The 22,973-nt window shown below is 39.2% G+C and overlaps 1 protein-coding gene across 1 annotated transcript; it reads left to right on the forward strand.

Annotated features, from left to right (window-relative positions):
- The first annotated feature begins 11,587 nt into the window (after positions 1 to 11,587).
- LOC148016751 (uncharacterized) lies at positions 11,588 to 12,061 on the forward strand. The gene has a single exon (XM_087663922.1). The coding sequence runs from the start codon at positions 11,588 to 11,590 to the stop codon at positions 12,059 to 12,061; it is 474 nt and encodes a 157-aa protein (XP_087520048.1).
- The last annotated feature ends 10,912 nt before the right edge of the window (positions 12,062 to 22,973 follow it).

Genomic DNA, 22,973 nt, shown 5'->3' on the forward strand with positions numbered 1-22,973 from the left:
CCTATCTACAACAGTCCAAATCATATCATGGTTAGCTTTAGTGTTAGGTAAACCAGTAATAAAATCCATAGAAATCTGTTCCCATGGTCGTGATGGAATAGATAAAGGCATTAGTAAACCATACTGTTTACCATGATGTCTCTTGACTCTTTGACAAACTAAACATTCAGAAACAAAGTTAGATACATCAGTGTCCATATGTGGCCAATAAAAATCTTCAGTCAATGTACGCAAAGTAGAGATAATACCTCTATGACCTTGATATGGAGGATAATGAATCTCATTCAAAACAAAAGATCTAAATGGAACTGTAACACATAATCTATTTTCATAAAACATGAATCCATCATTGTAAGACAATGAATCAATAGGAATCCAGTTATTTGCAACTAATTTATTCCAATCAGCTTGAAAAGTAATGTCCTGATAATAAGTATCTTTCATAGGAATTAGGGAATCAAATGATATCACAGAGATATTATGAATTGTTGGTCTTCTACTTAAAGCATCGGCTACTACATTTTCTTTTCTTGGTTGATATTGGATAAGGGGATAAAAACTTTGAATGAAAGCTGTCCATTTGATATGTTGGTCAGATATTTGGGGTTGACTAAGGAGATGTCTAATGCTTTGTTGGTCAGTCTTAATCATAAACTTAGAACCCATTAAGTAATGTTTCCATTGACGTAAAGCTTGTACTACAGCTAACAATTCTTAATCATAAGTAGAATATTTAAGTTCAGATGGTTTCACTTTATAGCTAGAATAGGCTATGGGATGATTATCTTGCATAAGTACGGCTCCTATTCCAGATCTGCTAGCATCAGTAACTACTAAAAAGAATGGTCTATTGAAATCAGGTAGCTGTAATACAGGAGCATGGGTTAATGCATGTTTCAATAAATCAAAAGATTTTTGTTGATTATCAGTCCAGTTATAAACAATACCCTTCTTTAGAAGTTTAGTCAATGGCAAAGCAAGTAATGAAAAATTTTGCACAAACTTCCTGTAAAAACTAGCAAGACCTAGAAAAGAATGTAACTCATGCACATTTTTGGGTATGGGCCAATTCAATATTGCTTCTATCTTCTTAGAGTCAACCTTAATACCTTCTGATGAAACAATGTGACCTAGATATTCAATTTCTGTTTGAAAGAATTCACTCTTTTCTGGATTAGCATACAATTGATTATCTTTCAACAACTTGAAAACTAAAAACAGATGTTCATAATGCTCTTTCTCATTTTTACTGAATACCAATATATCATCAAAGAATATTATACCAAAATGTTGACATTTCAAAAATATGCAATTCATCATTCGACTAAATGTAGCAAGTGCATTAATCAATCCAAAAGGCATCAATAGAAATTCATAATGTCCAAATTGTGTTCTAAATGCAGTTTTGAATATATCAGATTAATCTAATCTCACTTGATGATAACCGGATTTAAGATCTATCTTACTGAATATGGCAGAACCTTGTAGTTTATCCATAAGATCATCTACCCTAGGAATTGGATATCTATTCTTAACTGTAATTTTATTCAGGGCACGATAATCAATGCACATACGATAAGTATTATTCTTCTTCTTTACTAATAAAACAGGTGCACCAAATGGAGAACTACTAGGTCTAATTAATCCTCTGTTTAACAATTCCTCTATTTGATTTTGAATTTCTTTTTGTTCAATTTGATTATGCCTATATGGTTCTTTACATGGTGGTTGTGTACCAGGAATTAAATCTATTTTGTGATCGACGTGAAGAAGATAGTCAAGGTGGTAAATTATCAGCAAAACAATCTTTAAATTGAGCAAGAAATTGTTTATGCCTAGGATGCATATGTTTTTCTTTTGCTTGAAGTTCCTTCACCCAAATTAGATAAGATTTGCTACTTTTACGTAATGCACGTTTAGCTTGAGTATGAGTAAACAGTGGAAAATTATTGGATGCGTGTATACCATGTAATGTAATTTGTTTTCCTTGAAAATGAATTTTAATTGAATGCATGGAATACTCTATGTCAGGATTATACTGATGACGCCAAGGCATACCTAGGATAATATCACTAGACTGCAAAGGTACAACTAGGAAATTCCTTCGTTCAGTGTATTCACCAATTTTAATTTATAAGTCATGCACCTCTTGTGTTCCATTATATCTTGTGCCTAAGAATGCTACTTTAATGCGATAATGCATAGAAACAGTTTGTAATTTCAATTCTTTCACTAACTTTGCAGAAATAAAATCATGTGTGCTACCATCATCATGCAAAATAATCTTTTCTTTTCCATGTACTAAACATTTCATTGTCAACAAAGAATGTGGGGTTGGCATACCTGGTAAAGTATCTGAAGGAGTAGCAATATCGTCTTCATCTTCCGTAAAGTTAGGCATTTCCTCACGTTCTTCTTCTTCCATTGCTCCAAGATAATTGATATGGACAGCTGGCTTCTATTGGCAATTGGCTGCTAGATGTCTAGGTTGATGGCATTTGTAACACACTATAGGTTTGGCTTTAGATACATTGTTTGCAATGGCAGAAAGTCTAGGAATATTGGGATTTGGCTGTGAGGATGGCTTAGGGTTTTGATTGGTATTTGATGGCAAAGCAGGTGGTTTTGTCCAAGACTTACGGAAAGATGATGAAGAAAAACGACTTTGATTGAATCTTCTAAAATTTGATTTGAATTTCTTGGAACCATAGTTACCATTTGCTTGAAATTGTTGTGAACGCTTGTCTCTTCCTCGAATCTTGTCTTCAGTGTCATGAGCCAAAGAAATTGCATCTTCAAGGGTTGTAGGCTTGAACTTGACTTCAGCGTAGTAATGTCCAAGTAAAGCAGACATAAACTTACGCTTGTGAGTCGCTTCAGATACGTCTTCAAGCATTCGGAGTTGCAGTAGGGCATTCTAAAAACGTTCGGTGTATTGGGAAATAGGCTCATGATCTCTTTGCTGTAGAAGATCCCATTGCTTTATGGCTTTTTCATGGAATTGAGGAGGAAGGAAATTCTGCAAAAACTTCTTTTTGAAACTCTCCCAGGTAGTGGGACAATCAATGCTCTTGCAAACCATGGTCTACCAAAGAGATGCTCGATCGACTAAATGATTAGTGACACATTTAATTTTGTCTTTTTCAGCGTATGTCTCTTCATGAAAGTAGTCATCAAACTGACTAATAAATGTAAGTACAGTCTTTCCATCTCGAGTTCCATTGAAAGTACGAAATTTGAAATTTCTTTTACTTATCTTTGTTTCTTTGTCGATGGATTGAGCTTCGAGCATCACATCGACGGTACGTCGGATAAGATCTTCGGGTTGTGGTCCATCTTTGTCGGTGGTAGTTCGTTGCAAATTGGCCAATTGAACTTGCAAAGCTTATCGGGCTCTTCGTTCTTCATCAAGCTGCATCATAATTAAATCCAATTTTTATTCCATCGTAGGTTCAGGAAGATCACCTTCAATCATTAAATCGTCCATGTTTTGTTCCGTCATCCTGTAAAAATCCAAAAGACCTCACTCTCTCAAAATCCAATTAGCAAGATGAGCGTAGCTCAAAGTCGAGTATACAAGGCTTATAGATTTTTATTTGGCTTTTACAGTCTTTGTCCTTTTGCGGTTGCGGGATTTGTAGTCTTCTTTGAAACTGCATATGACCTTCTACCTGTGCTAAAATTGGTTCAGCAAGTCTGCGTATGTGAACAGAGTCTTCTAGGAAATAATTTTGTAGTTTTGTGCTTCTGCACAGGAATAGCCTTTATGGGAGTAATTGGAATAAGTCGGTTTTGATCTCTGTGGACTTGATTGACCTTTGTGACTTGTAGAGTAAGAAGACTTGTAGAACTTGAATGATTTAGCTTGTTTAAAGCTTAAGTGACTTAAGCTTAATAGGATTAAACTGATCGACGAATTTTGAGGGGAGGGGGTCCATTTTTTCCGCCGCGAATCCGTTGAGGACATGCCGCGTTACTGGTCATTGGATTTCTATTAGGTAAGCTTTTATAAATCTTACTATTAACTTCCTAAGCTTTATTTTAAAGCTTGTTGAACTTGTGGATATGGAGATAAAGCTTACTGTCTCTGTTTCAAACGACTTGGAGAGAGAGATGTAGGAGTGGTTCTCCGCTTCCTCAAGCCGGTCCTTTGCGATCAGAGGCTGTAGACAGAGGTTCTTGACCGCCAGGAATCCACCCGTATCGAACGTTCACGATGAAACTCACTGTAGAGCTCGATCGTTCCAGGAGCTCTGCCTTTGCGTAAGATGGGTAGCGATTTGAAGCTCTCGATCTCAGCTTCGCTCTGATACCACTGGTGCACAAATCGGATGCCGTAAGCGCGCGTAGTGAGCATCAGAAGGTCCCCAAGAACAAAAGAACTCTACTTTTTGCACAAAACTCAATGTAGAAAGCATGCACAACATGAACAAGAGACCAATTGGGTGCAATCTCTCCCCATGCCTTGTGTGAGCGCTCCACAAAGCATGTATTTTATGTATTAATCATCTTTAAGCTCAAATAATAGCCCAAATTACAAAATAGCACGCTTTTGGCTTTTGAGTTTGCTTTAGTGCCAAATAGAAATAAAGCTAATGGACGGGCGCCCAAGAAGTCAGGCATACCCAATACAATGTCCAAATACAAATATCATAATCGTGCACCCATGCGCATACAAAAATAATAAATAAATATCCAACGCCTTAATAAATAGGCGCAACAAAATATAGGCGCCATGCCTAAGGTATGCGCCCATCAAAATATAGATGATAACTCGAATACACGCTATCCTCCAATGCTTTCCACCGCCACTGCTGCTATCTCTACACATCAACTGAAGCATTCACAATCGTTAGTGAAATAATACAATTAAACTGACAAAAGTGAATACCTAGCACTTTTCAGCTACATAAATAAATCAATTGGTTAGAAATCAATCCTAATCTTAATTTATCACGAGTGCGCACTCTAAACTCATAAACGTTTATTAATTTAATATGTATTTTGAGGAATCACCCACTATGGAATCACCCATGTACACACTAAATTAACGAAACGCCCGAAAAGGATAGGTGTCCCCATCGACTTCTCGCACAAAGAATCCACTTTGTGTATGAGCCCCGATAATCAAAGTTTACGGAATCCACCGTAAAACCTCACGGAATCCACCGTGTAATATGCCTCCTGGCATCAAGGGAAGAGTTGAAGGTTACTATGGTAAGTGAAAATAACCTCTGCAAATCCAAAAATAAAGCAAATCTTGCTTGTAGCTAACCATAATAATGACAATGAACATGTATATCCTATCAACACCATTGCATTATACTAGAAGCATTCATAGGCTTTTCTATCTACACTGTTTCTTCTAGCCTGCTAATGAAACTGTTGTTGAGCTTGCATGATCAACACAAAATGCACTGTGTGGAGCTAATGATCATGTGTGTTGTTGCTGAATCCTATTGACAAAGCTATTGTTGAGCTTCTCAGAGGATGCAAGTATATTATTCACCAGTTCCAGAACCTAGGATAGTGCTCTGCAAATTGCATTGTTTGACACTTGTGCTATATGGATGTATGAACTTTCTTCATGTTCATTGATTGGAATACATTTTCTTTAGATATAATGATGAGAAATGTGATTAATATTGATCCCTTCAACTCTCTTGATCTCTTCATATATTTCCAAAGTCTCTTATCATACAACAATGCTTAGCTCTCATGGAATCTTTCTAAGCTAATTCCAGTGTCCTTCCAAAAGACTGGAATCGATTCCCCCATCAAGTAGCAAGATGAGTTCTCTCCATTTGGCCCATTAAACTAGCCGAAAGTCCTCATATCTGTTCCATTTTATTCTAGAAGCTGCAAATACCTAAGCCTTTGGAGCTTAAAATAAAGCTAACAATGGAGGTTATGGAGCCCTAGAAACCTCTAGCAACAATTTCAAGGATTATGGAGCTATCCCTACGCTATTTTGTTGCCTATTAATATTGTATACTGCATTGATCAATAGTCACATTTCCTTGTCTTCAACCTCCCTAACAATGGTAGAAAGCATGCTCCATTTGTTGAGAAGAATAGGACTTTGATAAGCTTAACCAAACTGAGTATCTTTCATGAATTAAGCTCACTTCCACTCAACTGAGCCTTTGCAAGGAATCTAGGAAGATCAACCTAATCCAACCATCTTTCCAATCTATGTTCACCCACTACATTTTGTTGGTCATTCCACTAACACAACTAAGGATGAGTTGCTTCAAGAAAAGGCTCATGTGATTGTTATCACAAATCCTAATGAAGTTGCATGACTATATAGTCTGAGAGGCCAGATTATTTTTGCACAATCCAGTAGTGCACGTTATGCTATTGTGGCATGAGCTCACTCATTAGCTACAACACTTCTACATTTTAGGACCGTAATATTGAGAAAATGTTGAAACCATAGAGCACGTTATATCACCAAGAACTTGATGAAACACAGAATATATGGCCAAATAGTTGCAACACGGTGTTCAAAGTGCTTGTTCAAGTGGTATCCCTCAGCTAGACCCTCAGCTAGACACACAACAGTACTTTGATGTAATGTAACAAGTAATGCAGAATCCTTAGTTTATGGCCATGGACTGAGAAACTTGAAGCCTATTCTAGAGAAATTAAACTAACTAAAACCTATAGCCATGATGAGATATTGGAATGATCAAGAAGTGTTGAGCAAATTGTATGATGCTATGGGCTTAGTATTCCCAAGAGGAATGACATTTTTTGATGGTCACATAAGAATTCGAGATGATGTATCAACAAAATCATCATTCAGTAAGATATCCATAACATCATACTTTGCCATATCCTGTAAGGAACAACCTCCTAAGAGAAATCTTTTGGTTGCTTACTTAGTACATGGCATCTTTGCAGAGCATCCTCTAGTATAGGGCAGCTTTGTGGAGCATCCTCCCAAGGAGGGGCAAGCGATGGCACCCCCAGTCCTCCTTCCCCAAGCCCCAAGTGCAAGCACACCACTCTGGACTTGCCTTGGAGAGATAGTTAATGCTACCTTGCCAGTCTTGCAGTAACAATTAATGCCCCCTTGCCAGCCCTACAATATCAAACCCCAAGTGTAGGCACACCACTCTGGCCTTGCCTTGGAGACATTTAATGTTGCCTTGCCAGTCTCTGCTCAAAACAAACAACACAGAGGCCTTCTTAAATTCTTTCATTTATGGCCACAAGCATTCCAATCGAGATGTGAAGCAAAGCAATTTCATGCACCTCCATCTGCAATACGTTCATCCTCTCCAATACGTGCTCAACCATCCTTTATGGCACTTGATGTCTTCTCTTGCTAGAACACTCCCCTTGTCAGGAAGACACAGACTCAAGCTAGCAAAGATGCAAGTCAGTCAAAGAATGCATCGTTAGTCCAGATTTCTCCACGTCAGGGTGAGTAGAGATGCAAGACGGTCAAAGGATGCATCCTCAGTCCTCCAGATGTCTCTGTACGCTTGCAAAGGAAAAGGAGAAGGATTACTAAGAAAAGGAACAAGTAGTTGAAGGAAAACATGAATCATCTGGAGAATGGCCACCCAAATGTGACGTTGAACATGAAGATCTTGTGATCTATCTAGTTATTCAATCTCCTCATCGTATTTTCCATTGCATGCGATTCTAGAATGACTAATCATGAACTCATGATCTCATCAATATCTATCTCTCCTGTAAGTAAGCTTAGTGTCTGAGATACCTTCTAGCTGTCCTTCATCAACATTTGAAGCTATCTCCCTATGAACACTAGTTCCTGTGCACTAATGCCTTTGAAAGCTCTACAGCAAGCAACACAACTGAAGCAAAACCTCCATAAATGGTGCTTGTAGACTTTAAAAGCTCCACAACAAGCAACATAGCTAAAGCAAAACCACCATAAATGGTGCTTGTTGGTAAGCTTAGATGATGAAGAAGCTTGTTATAGGATGCTTTTGTAGGGTAGAAGTCATAGAATCAAGGTAGAAGTAGAAATTTTCCATGAAATTCATGAAAAAAATCTTGAAGAAAGAAAAGAAACCTTGTTGTTCAAAAAAAGTAACTCAATTTTGGTCTCGATTAAAGGCTGTAGCCTTCATTTTTTCCATCTTACCCTAGATTTTGGTTAAAATTTTGGTGATCACTTGCCAAAATAGCTGGAGCCCACCATTATCCACTAGTTTATGCCAAGAACCTCCATCTTAGTCACAGTTTGTGATAGATCTCCATGTTTGACCACTGTTATGGAAGAACTAATGCCTGCGAGACTAATTTTTAACTATGGCTTTCACTCCTTAGTCACTGCAACTAGATCTAATGCATGAAAATGACTTCTAACAAGATCTAAACTAATGCTCTGATATCAATGTAATGAAGCTAACCTAGCTTAGCCTAAACTAGCCTAAATCCATGACCATGGATGATCAACAAGAAACCAACAAGACAAATTGAAAGGGAAGGAACTAATCTGCATTAATCATGGTTGGCAGTAGCCATAGCTAAACTAGGAAAGAAGTACAAGAAAGTTACCAAAACATGAATTCTCCAAATGATCTAAAGATGATGCTACATTTGGCTAGCCTCATCTTTTATAGCTAACCCTAATCCTCTAATTATAGGGTATATTTACATATGTCAGCCCATTTTATGGCTATAATGGTATCCTAAATACATGGAAAATTTTCCTACATTTCAAATCCAAAGGTGGAAAGATCAGAGACAAGGATTGTGGCCTTAGCACAAAGGCAAAATGAAAATCTAGAGAAAATGAACTAAAAAGCTGAGGAATGGGTAGCCAAGAGCAAGGGAAGAGTGAAAGACTTGGCAAGCCATCTAGCTCATGCTGGAGGAAATTGAGTGCTAGAAAAGAATAGGGCAAAGGTTGTAAAGATGATAATGGAAGCCCAACAACATGCCTTCCCTAGCACCATTTAAGGTGTCACACAAACAAAAAAGAGGAGAAGGCCATTGAAACCTTAAAGAAGAAGCTAGAGATTACCTGCATAGCTATAAGGCAACTAGCTTATGTGTCGAGGTGCAAGAAGCAAAAACTAGCCTAAGCTAGCAAGTTCAAAGGGAGTACCTGCTAAGGGCAAGACTAACAGTTCAAGAGGTGGAATTTCTAGGGTATAAGGAGGAATAGGGACCATAGAATCTAGTAAAGAGGAGAAGAAGAGCAGATACCCCTTTGTGAAGTAGGGTAGAATTTTGAGTGGGGCAACAAAACAAAGAATTAGTACCACAACCATCTTCCCCAAGTTCAGAAGCTTAACAGGAGGTGCCAATAGAGGATACAACTACGGAAAGAAAAGAAGAAGTCAAGAAAAAGAGAGAAAAGATGTTGGAGCAGGCATGAAGAATGATAAGGGTGCAACCCCTAATAATCCCAGAAGATCCTATACCACAAAAAGAAGAATGATTTTTTGTCAATTGAAACATGGAACTTGTAGTGTGGAAACAGTGGGAAAACAAGTGCAAACCCTTTGAGTTTACCTTTTGATCCACCCACAATGAGCTAAGTGCTTACCCCCCCTAGAGTGGTGGAAGAGGTGATAAGCATGGGCAGAAGGCTTAGAGATCGGTGGAACATAGAAAGAGCGAAGAATCCAATACTGTGGGGGATGGAAGCACACAACTATTGGGAAGATAAAGTTATGGAGGTGCCCAAGACCATGAAGGGGTATGAGTCACAACCAAAGTGGAGGATAAGAAATTGGGATGGGAACATTGATGCATGGATGTCATTTTGTAACACCCTACCTTATGAGAGAAATGAGCCAACATACATGTTGTGTCCAAGAAGGGTTGGAGTGGACTTTAACTCCAACATCCATGGTCATTATGATTTTCCTAAGATATATAATGTAAATGTTACTAAGCCAGAGGAAGACCTTAAATTCTCTGAAGATTTTGTACACATATCAAAGGAAAATCTCTGATAATCCAGCAGGGCACCACATTGGAACACTTTCTTCAGAGTAGCATTAACTGTCAACATTTTGCATGTTTAAAAAAAAACCTGACTGCCCTGCTCCTAATCACTGGTCTTTGAAACAAAAAGCCTTGTCTCCCACCACGGAAGGCCGTCTGCATTTACGATGGAACTGGCCTTTTGTTCTGGTTGTTTCTCACAGTCTTCTAACAATCATGTAGCACCCAGAGGAGTAAAGAGGAAAAACTTCATAGCAATCTCAAACTATTTCAAATACAAAGCTACCTCTAAAACAAAGCATCTTCCAAGCCAAAATTCCCAAACTAATGACAAAGAACAGCCTCAAAATGACAACAATCCTCCAGAAACTTTACAAAAGGCATCTATAACGCACGAAATATATGTTGCTGCCAACGCATTCAACCTTGAAAGCTATCAAATGTCGGTCATCTTCCTAAGAGCAAGCCTTGGAGTTACTCTGAAGATCATTGGAATGATGAGATGGGTTTCTTTTGATCAAGCTTGATGATGTTGGAGTGTTGTTGATATTGGAGTACTGCTCGATTCATCGCAGAAAAGAAAACACAAGTACAGCTTGCCGTTCTTCTTGCCCGCTAATGCCTACTCCAATCATCAACCATCTGGTGGACATTTGGATCTTTCACAAGCAAATGGTACAGCAACACCACCCAAACTCATTGGCTTTTTTTTTTAGTAGCAACAGCAACATCATCATCAAATGGTGCAGCAGCTGCAACAGCAGGTAACAGAAGCTGTGTTACAACAGCTGCAACTACAGCTGATAAAGCAACACCAACAGCTGCAGTCTCAGATTTCTCCTGCATAGTATCTGAGTCATCTTCCTACACAGTCCTTTCATCAGTCATCTCTGAGTCAGCAAACACAGGCCTCTAGTCAACTTACTGGCCTTCACCAGGATGCCATCAGTCAAGCTAAGTGCTCTGGTCACAGCAACAATCAGGATTGGCTCAACTTTTTTAGATGCAGCACGCACCACAGAATGCTGTGACATGGCAAAAATACAGGAATAGAGAAGGAATGCTGGGGTCGATCTTGCCGCTGCTCTCAGGGAAGTACAGTCAGCTGTCTGAATTGTGCACGATTGGACGCTTCCTCAGTTGGTTGTCTGAATTGTGCATAGTCAGACGCTTGCAAAATATTTGTAGAAATCTAAAGCCATGGTCATGCGATGCCGCCTGGTAGATCCTTTAAGCAAGCTAGACCTACTGACGATTCAATCCATCCCTGACTCCATCAAGCTCGGATACTTCATACCTCTCATGCTTCCATTTCTGTGCTATTCATAGGCAGCAATCCCGGTGTCCATCAAGCTCTAACACACCACACCTCTCACACTTGTCTAGGAAGTAACATAGATGTGGCCCAAATGATCCATGCTATTCTTATGCATCCATCTCTGATACTCCAAGATCTGGGTCGATGCTTTGGAAAAGCTTGTCTACACCAAACAAGCAGCTATTGTGTGATTGATCAGTGCTATAATGAGGTATCAATTGCTGATTCCATCGAGCTCTGATACTCTGCAGAACTCACGCTTCCATGTCTGTCTGTTAATTTGATAAGGACAAGCTCTGTAAGTTTCTGGCAAGAACCTCCCTAAACATGGAAATTTTGATAAAAGGCAAGGCTTCAGATGCACACAGGCTCGACCAAAACCTAGAAATTGGCAAGGAAGATGCTGCCAACAATTTTTCCCATGGTCATTATACTATTGGCAAGGAGATTGTTGATCTCTACTTGGACCGGATCCGCAAGCTGGCAGACAACTACACAGGGCTTCAAGGCTTTTGGTGTATAGGCTTGACCTGTCTCACGGGGCTTCAAGGTTTTTGGTGTATAGGCTTGTGTCACAGGTTAGACGGCCTCCCTCCATTTTGTTGGAGCCCTGAATGTGGACGTGACCGAGTTTCAGACCAGTTTCAAACCAACTTGGTGCCATACCCGAGGATCCACTTCATGCTTTCGTCCTACACACCGGTCATCTTTGTGGAGAAGACGTACCACGAGCAGCTGTCAGTGGCAGAGATCACGAACGTTGTCAATGATAGTGCAGCACTGATCAACTGCTCCGGATGACAAAGCTGTCTGTAAGTGCAACTGCTCCGGATGACAGAGCTATTTGTAATAAGTGGCAGTGCACACTTCATCAATTTTTGCCACTCCGAGTGCGATTTCTCAACTACCTCATGGGGATCATTCTGTGAGTGGCCATAGCCTTTCTTATTTCTCACGTGTTCTTCTTCATCATCATCTTGTGCTTCAAGGAAAGATCTACAAGCCTGAAAGGAAAAGGGCAGCAGACCTTCTATAGCTCCAAAGCAGAAGAGAGTGTCTCCCCCTCATCACCAAATTGCAAGGGAAAAAAAAAACCCAGGCTACTGAAGAGGAAGGAATCAATAGCTCCTCACGGTTATCCTCTCTGGCCTCCCATGGCTACCTGAGAGCTCAAGGAGCTCTTGAAATCCTCATTATACTTCAGCATGAATTGCAGGCACAGAATGCGACAGTTTATACTAAAGTCCTATATGATGAAATAGTGGCCTATGAGCCATAAGGGGACTCTAAAGAAAGCTTGGAGTAAGAAGACTCAAGCTCTCAGGTCCATTTTGATAGTAGAACTCATGGGACAAAGAGAGAATGGAGATTTTAGCTATGGAGGTTGAAAGAAGCTTGAGCAGGAGAGAGAAAGTTTGTTAACAAAGGTAAACCCTACCTCCCAAAAGTAACCCAACCAAACTCATTCCCAAACCACAATTACCTACATTCATTCCATCTCCCTTCATTTTTGGGACCACAATAGGTCACGAGCTGTCAAATTCTTGGTAGGAACCCGACATTGTCCACTGGATACTCTCATGGTCCACCATCTTTAGCACGGTTTGATGCAGTCACCATAGTTTTAACCATGATTTTCCATGTGCTAGTTACCCCAACTAACTAGGCACAAACAAACATGGTTCCAAACCAAGCCAAACATATTGTAACCAAATTTTTCATGATTGTGACCTCCCCAGCAAGATCTTAAATCATGAAAATGATGTGTTGCACAAGGATCAAAGACATAAGCTCTGATGCCACTTGTCAGAGAGAGAACTAGGGAGAGAGAAAGAGGAGAGAGAAAATTGCAGAAGAGAGAGAAAGATTGCAAAAAGAGAGAAAAGAAGAGTGACGAGGAGAGAGAAATACTAGATTTAGAGAGAGAAAGACAGGAAAGAGGAAGAAGCGATAGAAGCTGTGATGAGCAAGATGGGAGAGAGACTGTAATTGTATTGATGTGTCAAAAGGATGAGTAAAATTACATGTCCTCTCCTTTTATACCAATGTCAGTGTGACATGACATAATATTAATGTTATTTACACTAATTCCTTATTCTTAGCTTCTTACATAATCCCAACATGTGCATGGAACACTAGTCTACAAATCATGGTAAGATGGAGTAAGGTGGTAGACAATGGAACGATATCTAGCAAATTCTTACTGCTCTCTACCCACCCTAAACTGACCAGTGCCACGCTCAAGAGAAAAAGCACTAGTATAATCATGGCATTGGTATGTGTAACCAATCATATCTTGCATGGCAATTGTACCATAACATCAAAAGTATGTGCGACATTGCCAACATAAGAGCTAAGCATGCACAAATAAATGCCGCTGATGACAAGACATATAATCAAATGGTGGATGATACTGTAAACAAAAAATAATCACAAAAGAAGAACCACAACAAGCCTCCCCTCTCAATGCATATAAGAACCTGTCATGCGTCTGAAAACATGGAATATCATAAGGCCCGACAAGAATAGTATCAAAACTATCAGCATCAAGACGAGGGTAATCCACAAAAAAGCCATACTTGCATCCCACTTAAACCCCCAAAGAAAGAAAAGAAATCCAAACGTGTTGAGAACAGCAATCACACTCACTAAACAGCCTCTTTGTATGGAGCTTCAGGGCCAAGGACATGCAGGCTAACCTATCCCATATGCGCAGTGGTGCCTACTGCAGTTTCCTACTTTCCTATAAAGCATTGTACTTGCTTCCTTTTCTTAATGCAATGATAGTACTCTTTTCTTTTCAGTGAAGTGTCAATGTCATTGTCCACATACACAAGATTGTGTTTATGAGTCCAAATCTCAATCTTGGAACCTAATTCACTTGTGTAACAAACAGTGTCTTTGTCTTCTCCATCATGAGCCCACACTTCTCCTTCCATCCACCATAACTCACTGCCATGCTCTAGATCCCGCATGTTTCTCAACATGGTATCAGAGTCCAGTCGGGCACGGCTCAGCTCGGCTTAGCTCTCCTCTGCTCTCTCTCAACTCATGTTAATCTCTGGTCAGCTTAGTCTCATCCCATGACTTCAACTCCCAACTCTACCTTCACTTAAGCTTCCATGGCAGCCATAGCCTGCAGCACCCTGTCAGATTGAGCTGCTTATATCTCACTCCACAGGTCAAATCACTTGGAGCTTCCTTCTGGAAAAGTGTTCCTCAACTCACAAAGCTTCCATGTATCACATCAATCCATGACTTTTGTCTATTTGAAGCTCAGCATTGTGAAAATTCCCAATCATTGCCATAGTCTTCAACTGTGACCTGCAGATCTTCATGAACTCTCTTCTAGACATATCTTCCTCTACTTAGAGCGCTCCCTCCTGGCACAAAAATCGACCACATTGGTGATCTATAGCCCTGGCATTGTAGAAATTTGTGGCTGCTGACGAAAACTGCGCCTGATCTATTCGTCCACTCTGTGCACGCCATACATGCCGCGATCTTGACGAGGAGGATAGGGCTTTTGAAGAGCTTGAAGAAGCTTCATTTCCATAAAATTTTTTTTGGAAATGATCAACCATAGCTCCTGCAATCTGCAAAAAACCAGGCCCCTATCTGAAACCCTAAACTGTCAGCCATAGCCAAAATCTCTCAAACTTCTTTTTTTCCTCATTTTTCTCACTCCTGACACTAAACCAAGCTAAAGCCCACTCTAATCCATTGACCCAGCATCAAATCAAGGAGGGGAAGGACCTGAGAAGATTGAAGAACGACCGAACGATCCTGAACAAGAAGAATCAAGCTCAACATCAACACTGACATAGTGTGTTTTCACACTGTCATTAACTATGTCTCTTGACACATTGCAATCTGCTCTTCTACTGATAAAATCTCAGAATTCTGGTGTTGATTTGCTGCTAATCTTGCAACCTCAACATGGGAAAAGACTCTCCAAATGCTCGATTCAAAGGAGTCGGGTTCCACACTTGGCAAACCCGCATCAAGCTCATCCTGATGAAGAAGGGTCTTTGGGCCATCACAAATGGCAAAGAGAAGAAACCTCGAGATGCGGACCTTGCAGTTACTTGGCAGAAGAATGATGACAAGGCACAAGCCATCATCAAACTGGAATTGGACGACAGCTACATCCATCGTGTGGATGCCTGTGACATGTCCCATGACACTTGGGATAAATTGGATACCCTATTTGGTGCACAGTCAAAGTCGTCTAAGTATGGTCTATTAATTGAATTTTTCCGACTTGATATGAAGCCTCATACATCCCTGGCATCCCATCTGAACTACATGGAAAGCCTGCTTACTCAACTTGCAGGAATAAAGCTAAAAATGGATGAAGATGTCTGTATTGGTGTCTTGTTAAAAAGTTTGCCTCCTGCCTATGATAATGTATCAACCACTCTAACCAACATGCCTGATCCTCAACTTGTTGATATTAAAGCCTCTCTGCTAGAAGAAGAAAAGAAACTTAAAAAGAAAAGAAGAGCCCAGCACTTCAAAGGATGAACAAATGTTATATGTAAACAACAGATACAAAGGTAAAAAGGAACCGCTCTTCTGTGACTTCTGCAAAAGGACCGGACATACTGAGAAGTTCTGTCATGCTAGGAAGAGATCTCAAAAGGCCTATCTTGCAGCTGTGAAAGAAGAAGAAGACCATGGACCAAAAGATGAAGAAGAAGATGAAGATGAAGACCACTAGGATCGAAAGGACAAGACTCATCAGTCCTTCTACTCTCATTACTCTGATAGACTGTTTTAAAAGCCTTGTATTTCCTTGCCCTAATGCTTCTTGCCATAAGCTTTGTAAACTCCTTATGTAACTTAGCATTACAGTCCCTGTACACTTTGTGAGGCCCCTGTTACAGCCTCTGGATGTCCATCATGTTTTGGTGCCCACACTTAGCCTTTTCTACGACAGCCTCTGGTGTCTACCATGTTTGTGGTGTGCCCACACTTTGCAGGTGGTTCTCATTACAGCCTCTACACACTTTGTGCCTTTCTAGTTGTGATTGAGGAGAGGTGTTGAGAATCAGCAATCATACTCACTAAACAGCCTCTTTGTATGGAGCTTCAGGGCCAAGGACATGCAGGCTAACCTATCCCATATGCACAGTGGTGCCTACTGCAGTTTCCTACTTTCCTATAAAGCATTGTACTTGCTTCCTTTTCTTAATGCAATGATAGTACTCTTTTCTTTTCAGTGAAGTGTCAATGTCATTGTCCATATACACAAGATTGTGTTTATGAGTCCAAGTCTCAATCTTGGAACCTAATTCACTTGTGTAACAAACAGTGTCTTTGTCTTCTCCATCATGAGTCCACACTTCTCCTTCCATCCACCATAACTCACTGCCATGCTCTAGATCCCGCATGTTTCTCAACAAAACGTAGATTAATCAAAAGATTAATTTAACCACAAATTGAACTATATCTAGCTACCCTAAGTCACAAAATGTTTAAAGCAGAGGCCATTAACCCTAAATATCTCATTTTCCCAAAGAAAGAAAAGAAATCCAAACGTAGATCAATCAAAAGATTATTTTAACCACAAATTGAACTATACCTAGCTACCCTAAGTCACAAAATGTTTAAGGCAGAGGCCATTAACCCTAAATATCTCATTTTATGCATTAATATCCTCTACATCAAGAGAACCATTATCATAAACCTTAATAGTATTAAAAGGTCCTAACCGACAAATTTTGAGCTTCCCAAGAAATTTGTAATAATGACTATCATAAAGTAAAACTAAATCATGTTCCTTAAACTCTCGTACTTTGATATTCTGATCATGCCATGCTTTACGACATTTTTGCATCGTCTCTAAACTTTGTAGAGCTAATAATCTCTCCTCGTCCAACTTTACCAATTGTAAAATCTGTTGTTTCAAAGATTCAACCTCACCTAATCGTAATGATAGGGCTACTAGTAAAGTGGGCAACTCTTGCTCAATTGGAAAAATAGCATTGGTTCCATAAATTAAATTGAAATGTGTATTCTGCATTGTCACTTTATAAGTGGTTCTATAGGCCCATAATGCCTCATATAAATGTTCATCCCAATCTTGTCTGTGAGAAGTAACCGTTTTAGTTAAAATCCCACAAATAATGCGATTGGTTACTTCAACCTGACCGTTAGCTCTGGGATAATAAGGCGTTGATTTGCGATGTTAAATTTTGTAGATTTCCATTAACTCGCTGATAAAACCATTCAAAAAATGGGAACCTTGGTCACTTACTAATTCTAGTGGGCAACCAAAACATGTAATAATATTTTCATACATAAACTTAGCCACATCAATGGCTTTATCCATCTTAAGCGCTTTCACTTCCACCCACTTTGTAATATAGTTAGTATAGACCAAAACATAACGATTAGATCAATAGCTAGTAGGCGGATCAATTGGGCCCACAAAATCAATTCCCCGCTTCTCAAAAGGTGCTAATGCCAATATAGATGTCAAAGGCATAGCAAAACTCTTAGAAGACAACCAGTCCTTTGACATACATCATATTTTTGACAATAATAATAAGCATCTTTAAATAGGGTAGGCCACCAATAACCAACTAATAGAACTTTCCTTGTAGTTAATTCACCAACAAAATGGTCACCATACGGCTCATCATGCAATGCCTTAAGAACCACTGGGACTTCATCTTCCCTTACACATCGTCGATAGATACCCTCGAGTGGAAAGAATTTATAAAGATAACCCCCTAATAATCCATAGGAGCGTGCTTGCATTAATATCTATTGCTTCTTGCAATTATGAGCAGCAGGTGGATATTGAGCAGTACTAAGAAAATTTGCAATATCAGCATACCATGGAACTTGTGTCTCCATAGTAAAAAGTAATGCATCCGGCAAATCATCTTCCACTCCTTCCTCCTTGTCTGATGTTAATAATCATGAGAGATGATCTGCTAAGACACGAGCTCTACTAGGTCAAGTAACTATTTGAAAATAAAACTCTTGAAATAATAACATCCAACAAATCACACGTCTTGAAAGTTTTGCTTTATTAAGCAAATACTTTAATGTCTCATGATCAACATAAATGGTGAATTTATTCCCCAATAAATAATGGTGAAATTTTTCCACCGCAAATACCATTGATAGACATTCTTTCTCAGTGGTGATATAATTCCTTTTTGCATCACTTAAATTCTGATTCGCATAATAAATTGGATGATCCACCTTATTATCATCTGCTTGGCATAAAACAGCTCCTACAGCATACATAGATGCATTGACATGAATATGGAATTCTTTTGTCCAATTTGGGGGTTCCAATACTAGTCCTTCAATTAATTTTTGCTTTAAAAATTCAAATGCTTTCTGGTAGATATCATCCCAGTGAAGAGTTTCCTTTCGTAGCAAATTTGTCAAAGGTGATGCCACCTTAGCAAAATCTAAAATAAATCGTCGATAGTAATTTAGATGTCCTAAAAAACCAAGCAATTGCTTAAGATTTGTTGGAGATGGAAGTGTAAAAATCTTTGCAATTTTAGCTAGATCCATAGCAATGCCTTCTTTAGAAATGATATGCCCCAAACACATTTATCAGGGTTCAAGGAGATACCTACATCATCACTACGCTTGAACACTTGTGTTAGTAGCTCAGGCATTTCTTTTGCCATCCCATAGACAAAAAAATCGTTTAGAAAGACTTCCATCCATTGACGTAGAAAATCTTGATAGGCTGCAATCATCACCCTCTCTGAAATGTTGCGGGTGCATTGCACAAACCAAAAGACATTACTTTATAAGAAAATGTACCCCATTCAATAGTAAATGTAGTTTTGGATTGATCTTCAGGATGAATTAGTACTTGGTTGTAACCACTAAACCCATCCATGAAAGAACATAGCTCATGGCCTGCAACCTTATCAAGTACTTGATCTGTAAATGACAAAGGAAAATGATCTTTACATATTTTTCTATTCATCTTTCTATAATCAACACAAATACGGATTTTCTTACTATTCTTCTTGGGTACTACCACAATAGGAGACATCCATTCACTGTATGCAACATGATAAATGAACCTAGCATCTAAAAGCTTAGTGATTTCAGCCTTCACCAACTCTGCATACATAGGGTTTGTTCATCGTTGACGTTGACATATGGGTTTTGTGCCTGGCTCCAGATCAATATAATGTTGACATAGTTCAGCTTTGATACCCTTAAGGTCATTATATGACCAAGCAAAACCTTCAACGTGCTCTTGAAGGACTTCTTCAAATCTCTCACGATCTTGCGATTCCAATTGAGCTCCTATATTGACATATTTTCAGTTTAACCAGTTCAACTTCAGGCTCCTTAATAAACAAAGAGGCGATTTTTGAGGCTTGATTATAGGCACATCTTCTGATATTTCCATCGATACATTTTCAAACAAACTATGCCTAGCACTTGACTCCAGTTCTTCTTCCCTCACATTCACAGAATGTATCAAGGGTAAAGCACTATAAGGAATAATAGTGAGGTTATCTGGAGTAGCACCATCAGCTTCTATTCTATAGACAATGACTATCTCAGAAAAGGATTTTGCAATATATCTTTCCCTATTTTTATTTAAGTTAGTGGCATTTAAATCCTTATTAGACTTCATTATAAATGAAGATTTAATAGAATCAATTACGCTAGGTATTTGTTCCGAATCACATGGATATTGAGCATGTAACTTATGACGATATCGACATAAGATTTTGTTATTCTTTTCTAAACATTCTTGATCATCTATACTCCAGGACCATTGATTATCTTTAAGTTTCAGAATTAATAAATGGATATTTTCATCTTCCTCACCTTGAGTTCGATAGATAATAGATAACTTGTTTCAGTTCAACAAAATTCCTAGGTGTCGCAGGTTCAAACCATCTAAGTTGTGGTTCCCTTCCATCCCCATAAATAGTAAAATCCATCACTCTTTCTTTTGCATGAGGCAACGCAACCTCTTGCATATTTTTCAATTGACCTTGGTGGGTTCAGATTGGACTTGTTGATAACCAACTAGTGGCCCCTAGAATAGTGATACATCTTCTGCGTAATTCCATTAGAACGCTTAAAAGAATGATACAACCAAGGAACACTCATAAGGTTTTTCATTTGGATTTCTGGCTCAAAAGTACATTTAGATTTATTATGTTTCTTAACTCTGTTAGTTTGTTCATGTTCAGCCCATAGTCCTTATCTATACATAACGTTTGTTCCATCTGTAACTCCCCACTACTTAGTTTCGATTTTTGCTCTTCTAAGTACAACTCTAAAAGTGAAATTTCATCTAGATATCGCCTTTCTCTAAATTGAAATTCTGACTTTTCTTTTTGTAACTCAGTAATCTTTTTCATTGCTTCATTTACAACAGTCATTGCTGCCTCACATTCTACTTCTAATGCTTCATTTAATTCACTAATAATCTTAACATAATTACTATGATGTTCACTAGAAGTTTGTGCAAACCTATTAAAAACCGAAGATGGGTCATCCTCATCATCATGCGATATTGGTTTTTGTAACGGTTTACACCCATGCTTACTCTGTTGAGATATCGAGCTCCACTTGTGATATGCCAGGGTGACCGTTGTGCATTTATGTCACCGACTTATCAGTTGCAGATGCGGTTGGTACACCGCCCATGAATAATAGCTAGATGACAGCTATCCTTATCTACTCTAGTTCGTGGCTCAGTTAGTATGCCACCTTAGATAGTTGAGTTTGGTTTGAGACCCATATATAGGGTTCTTCTATTTCTATGTACTAGAGTTCTTTTTGGCTTACACAAACTAAGAAGAGAAATACTGTTTTCAGCCTCCACCTTTGTGTGTATTCCCCCATTGTGCAAGCAAGAAAGCTACAAGTGAGACTCCTTCCTTCTCTCCCACAATCTTGACATGGTATCAGAGCCTTGTTCGTGGTAAGGAGCTCAAGAAAGCGAGCCAAGTTTGCAGTGTTCTGGTAAGAGGACCAGTGTTTCTTTCATTTTTCTGTTTTGGGAGCAAGTCTTTGCAGGTAGCACAGCCGGAAAGTGCAAGAGTGCATTGTCTCAGATTGAGACACCCTTCGCGGTGTAGCAAGAGGGCAGTATATGCTGCGGGCAAGGGCTTTAGCCCTTGGTTGCTCTGTTTTTTTTATTTGAGGCCATTTCGGGGCCTGTTTTGGAGGCAAAAGTTTTCTGTACGCACTCAGAAAAAGGTCCTATTTTATGATGTGCGACCACTGTTCTACAGGTCGGTGAAAAGTTAATGTAGAAATTGCATCGTATGCCTGTGCACAGAGACATTGGGAGTTACAGAATCATCCTTGTTGCCTGTTGATGCAAAATCATCACTAGGAAGTGATTGTGTGGTCAAATACCACTTTCGTCAGTTTTGCAGATTTTCCCTTGTGAGGCTGAAGCTGTGTTCTTTGCAGTGACAAAATTTTTTGCAGTGTTCTGTAATGGCATCTAATTCTCTTTCACAGATTGTCACTGAAAAGCTTGACAAGAACAACTTCCAAGCATGGAAGTTTAGAATGACGAATTTCCTTATGGGAAAAGGATATTGGGAATTTGTTGCAAGAAATGAAGAAGAACCAGTTCTTCCTGATATTCCCAATCAATAGCAAATGCAGGCATTTAAAACATGGCATGAGAGAGCCAGGAAAGTTATGTACTGGCTGTCTATCAGCATTTCAGACTCTATGATTGTGCATATTCAAGATGCAAGTATGCCAAAGGAGGCATGGGATACTTTGTCAAAAATGTATAGCATAAATACGCAAGCCAGGAAAATGCAGCTTAAGAAAGAGTTGCATAATGTGCAAAGAGAAAATATGAGCATCAATGACTACCACATGAAGGTGAAGAAAATTGCAAATGCACTTGCTTCCATTGGGTCGCCAGTGGAAGATGATGATTTAGTTTCTGTGACCTTGAATGGTCTAGGAAAGGATTATGCACAGTTCCGAACATCCATTTCCGTCCGTGAAAGATTTCCTGATTTTGAGGAGTTGATTGCTCTTCTAATTTCTGAGGAGCAGAGAAATGGTGGTGCATCTTCTTCAGGAGGAACTTCAAAAGAAGCTGTCTTCTACTCAAATGCTGGAAGAGGTAGAGGCAGAGGTAGAGGAGGCCGATCTGGAGGCCGTGGTAGAAATCAGAATATGCAGCAAACTCAGGAAAACCAGTCCTATGGAGGAGGACGTAGTAACTCTAGAGGTAGGGGGAGTCAAAGAGGTCGTGGTGGATGGCAAAGAGGCCAAAATGCAAACAGCAATGTTGAATGCTACTACTGTGGTAAAATGGGTCATATGGCTAAGGACTGCTATAAAAAACAGAATGACATCATGAATGGAAAATTGCAACAAGGGAATTATGCATCTTCTAGTAGATAGGGTGATGACAGAAATGAGCATTTGTTTAAGGTGAAGCACATGAACAATTCTGTGACAAGTGTAGAAGAAAGCAATGATGTATGGTATGTTGACTCAGGTGTATCAAACCACATGACAGGTCATGCAGAATGGATGGAGGACGCAAAGAAAATGGAAAAACCAGGATTTGTGGAGACTGGTGATGATACTACACATCCTATTGTGCAGATTGGAAAAATTCATTTGTCTATACAGGATGGGAAAAAGAAATACCTATCAGATGTATTTCATGTCTCGAATATCACCAAGAATCTGGTTTCTGTTGGTCAAA

The sequence above is a fragment of the Lygodium microphyllum genome, chromosome 23 (assembly GCF_053477565.2).
Source record: "Lygodium microphyllum isolate KBCC chromosome 23, Lygodium_microphyllum_v1.1.10, whole genome shotgun sequence".
In the NCBI taxonomy this organism is placed as follows: Eukaryota; Viridiplantae; Streptophyta; class Polypodiopsida; order Schizaeales; family Lygodiaceae; genus Lygodium; species Lygodium microphyllum.

What these genes read in the sequence shown, in the direction of transcription:
- LOC148016751 (XM_087663922.1), top strand. Translation starts at nt 11,588, where the DNA reads ATGGAAATTTTGATAAAAGGCAAGGCTTCAGATGCACACAGGCTCGAC.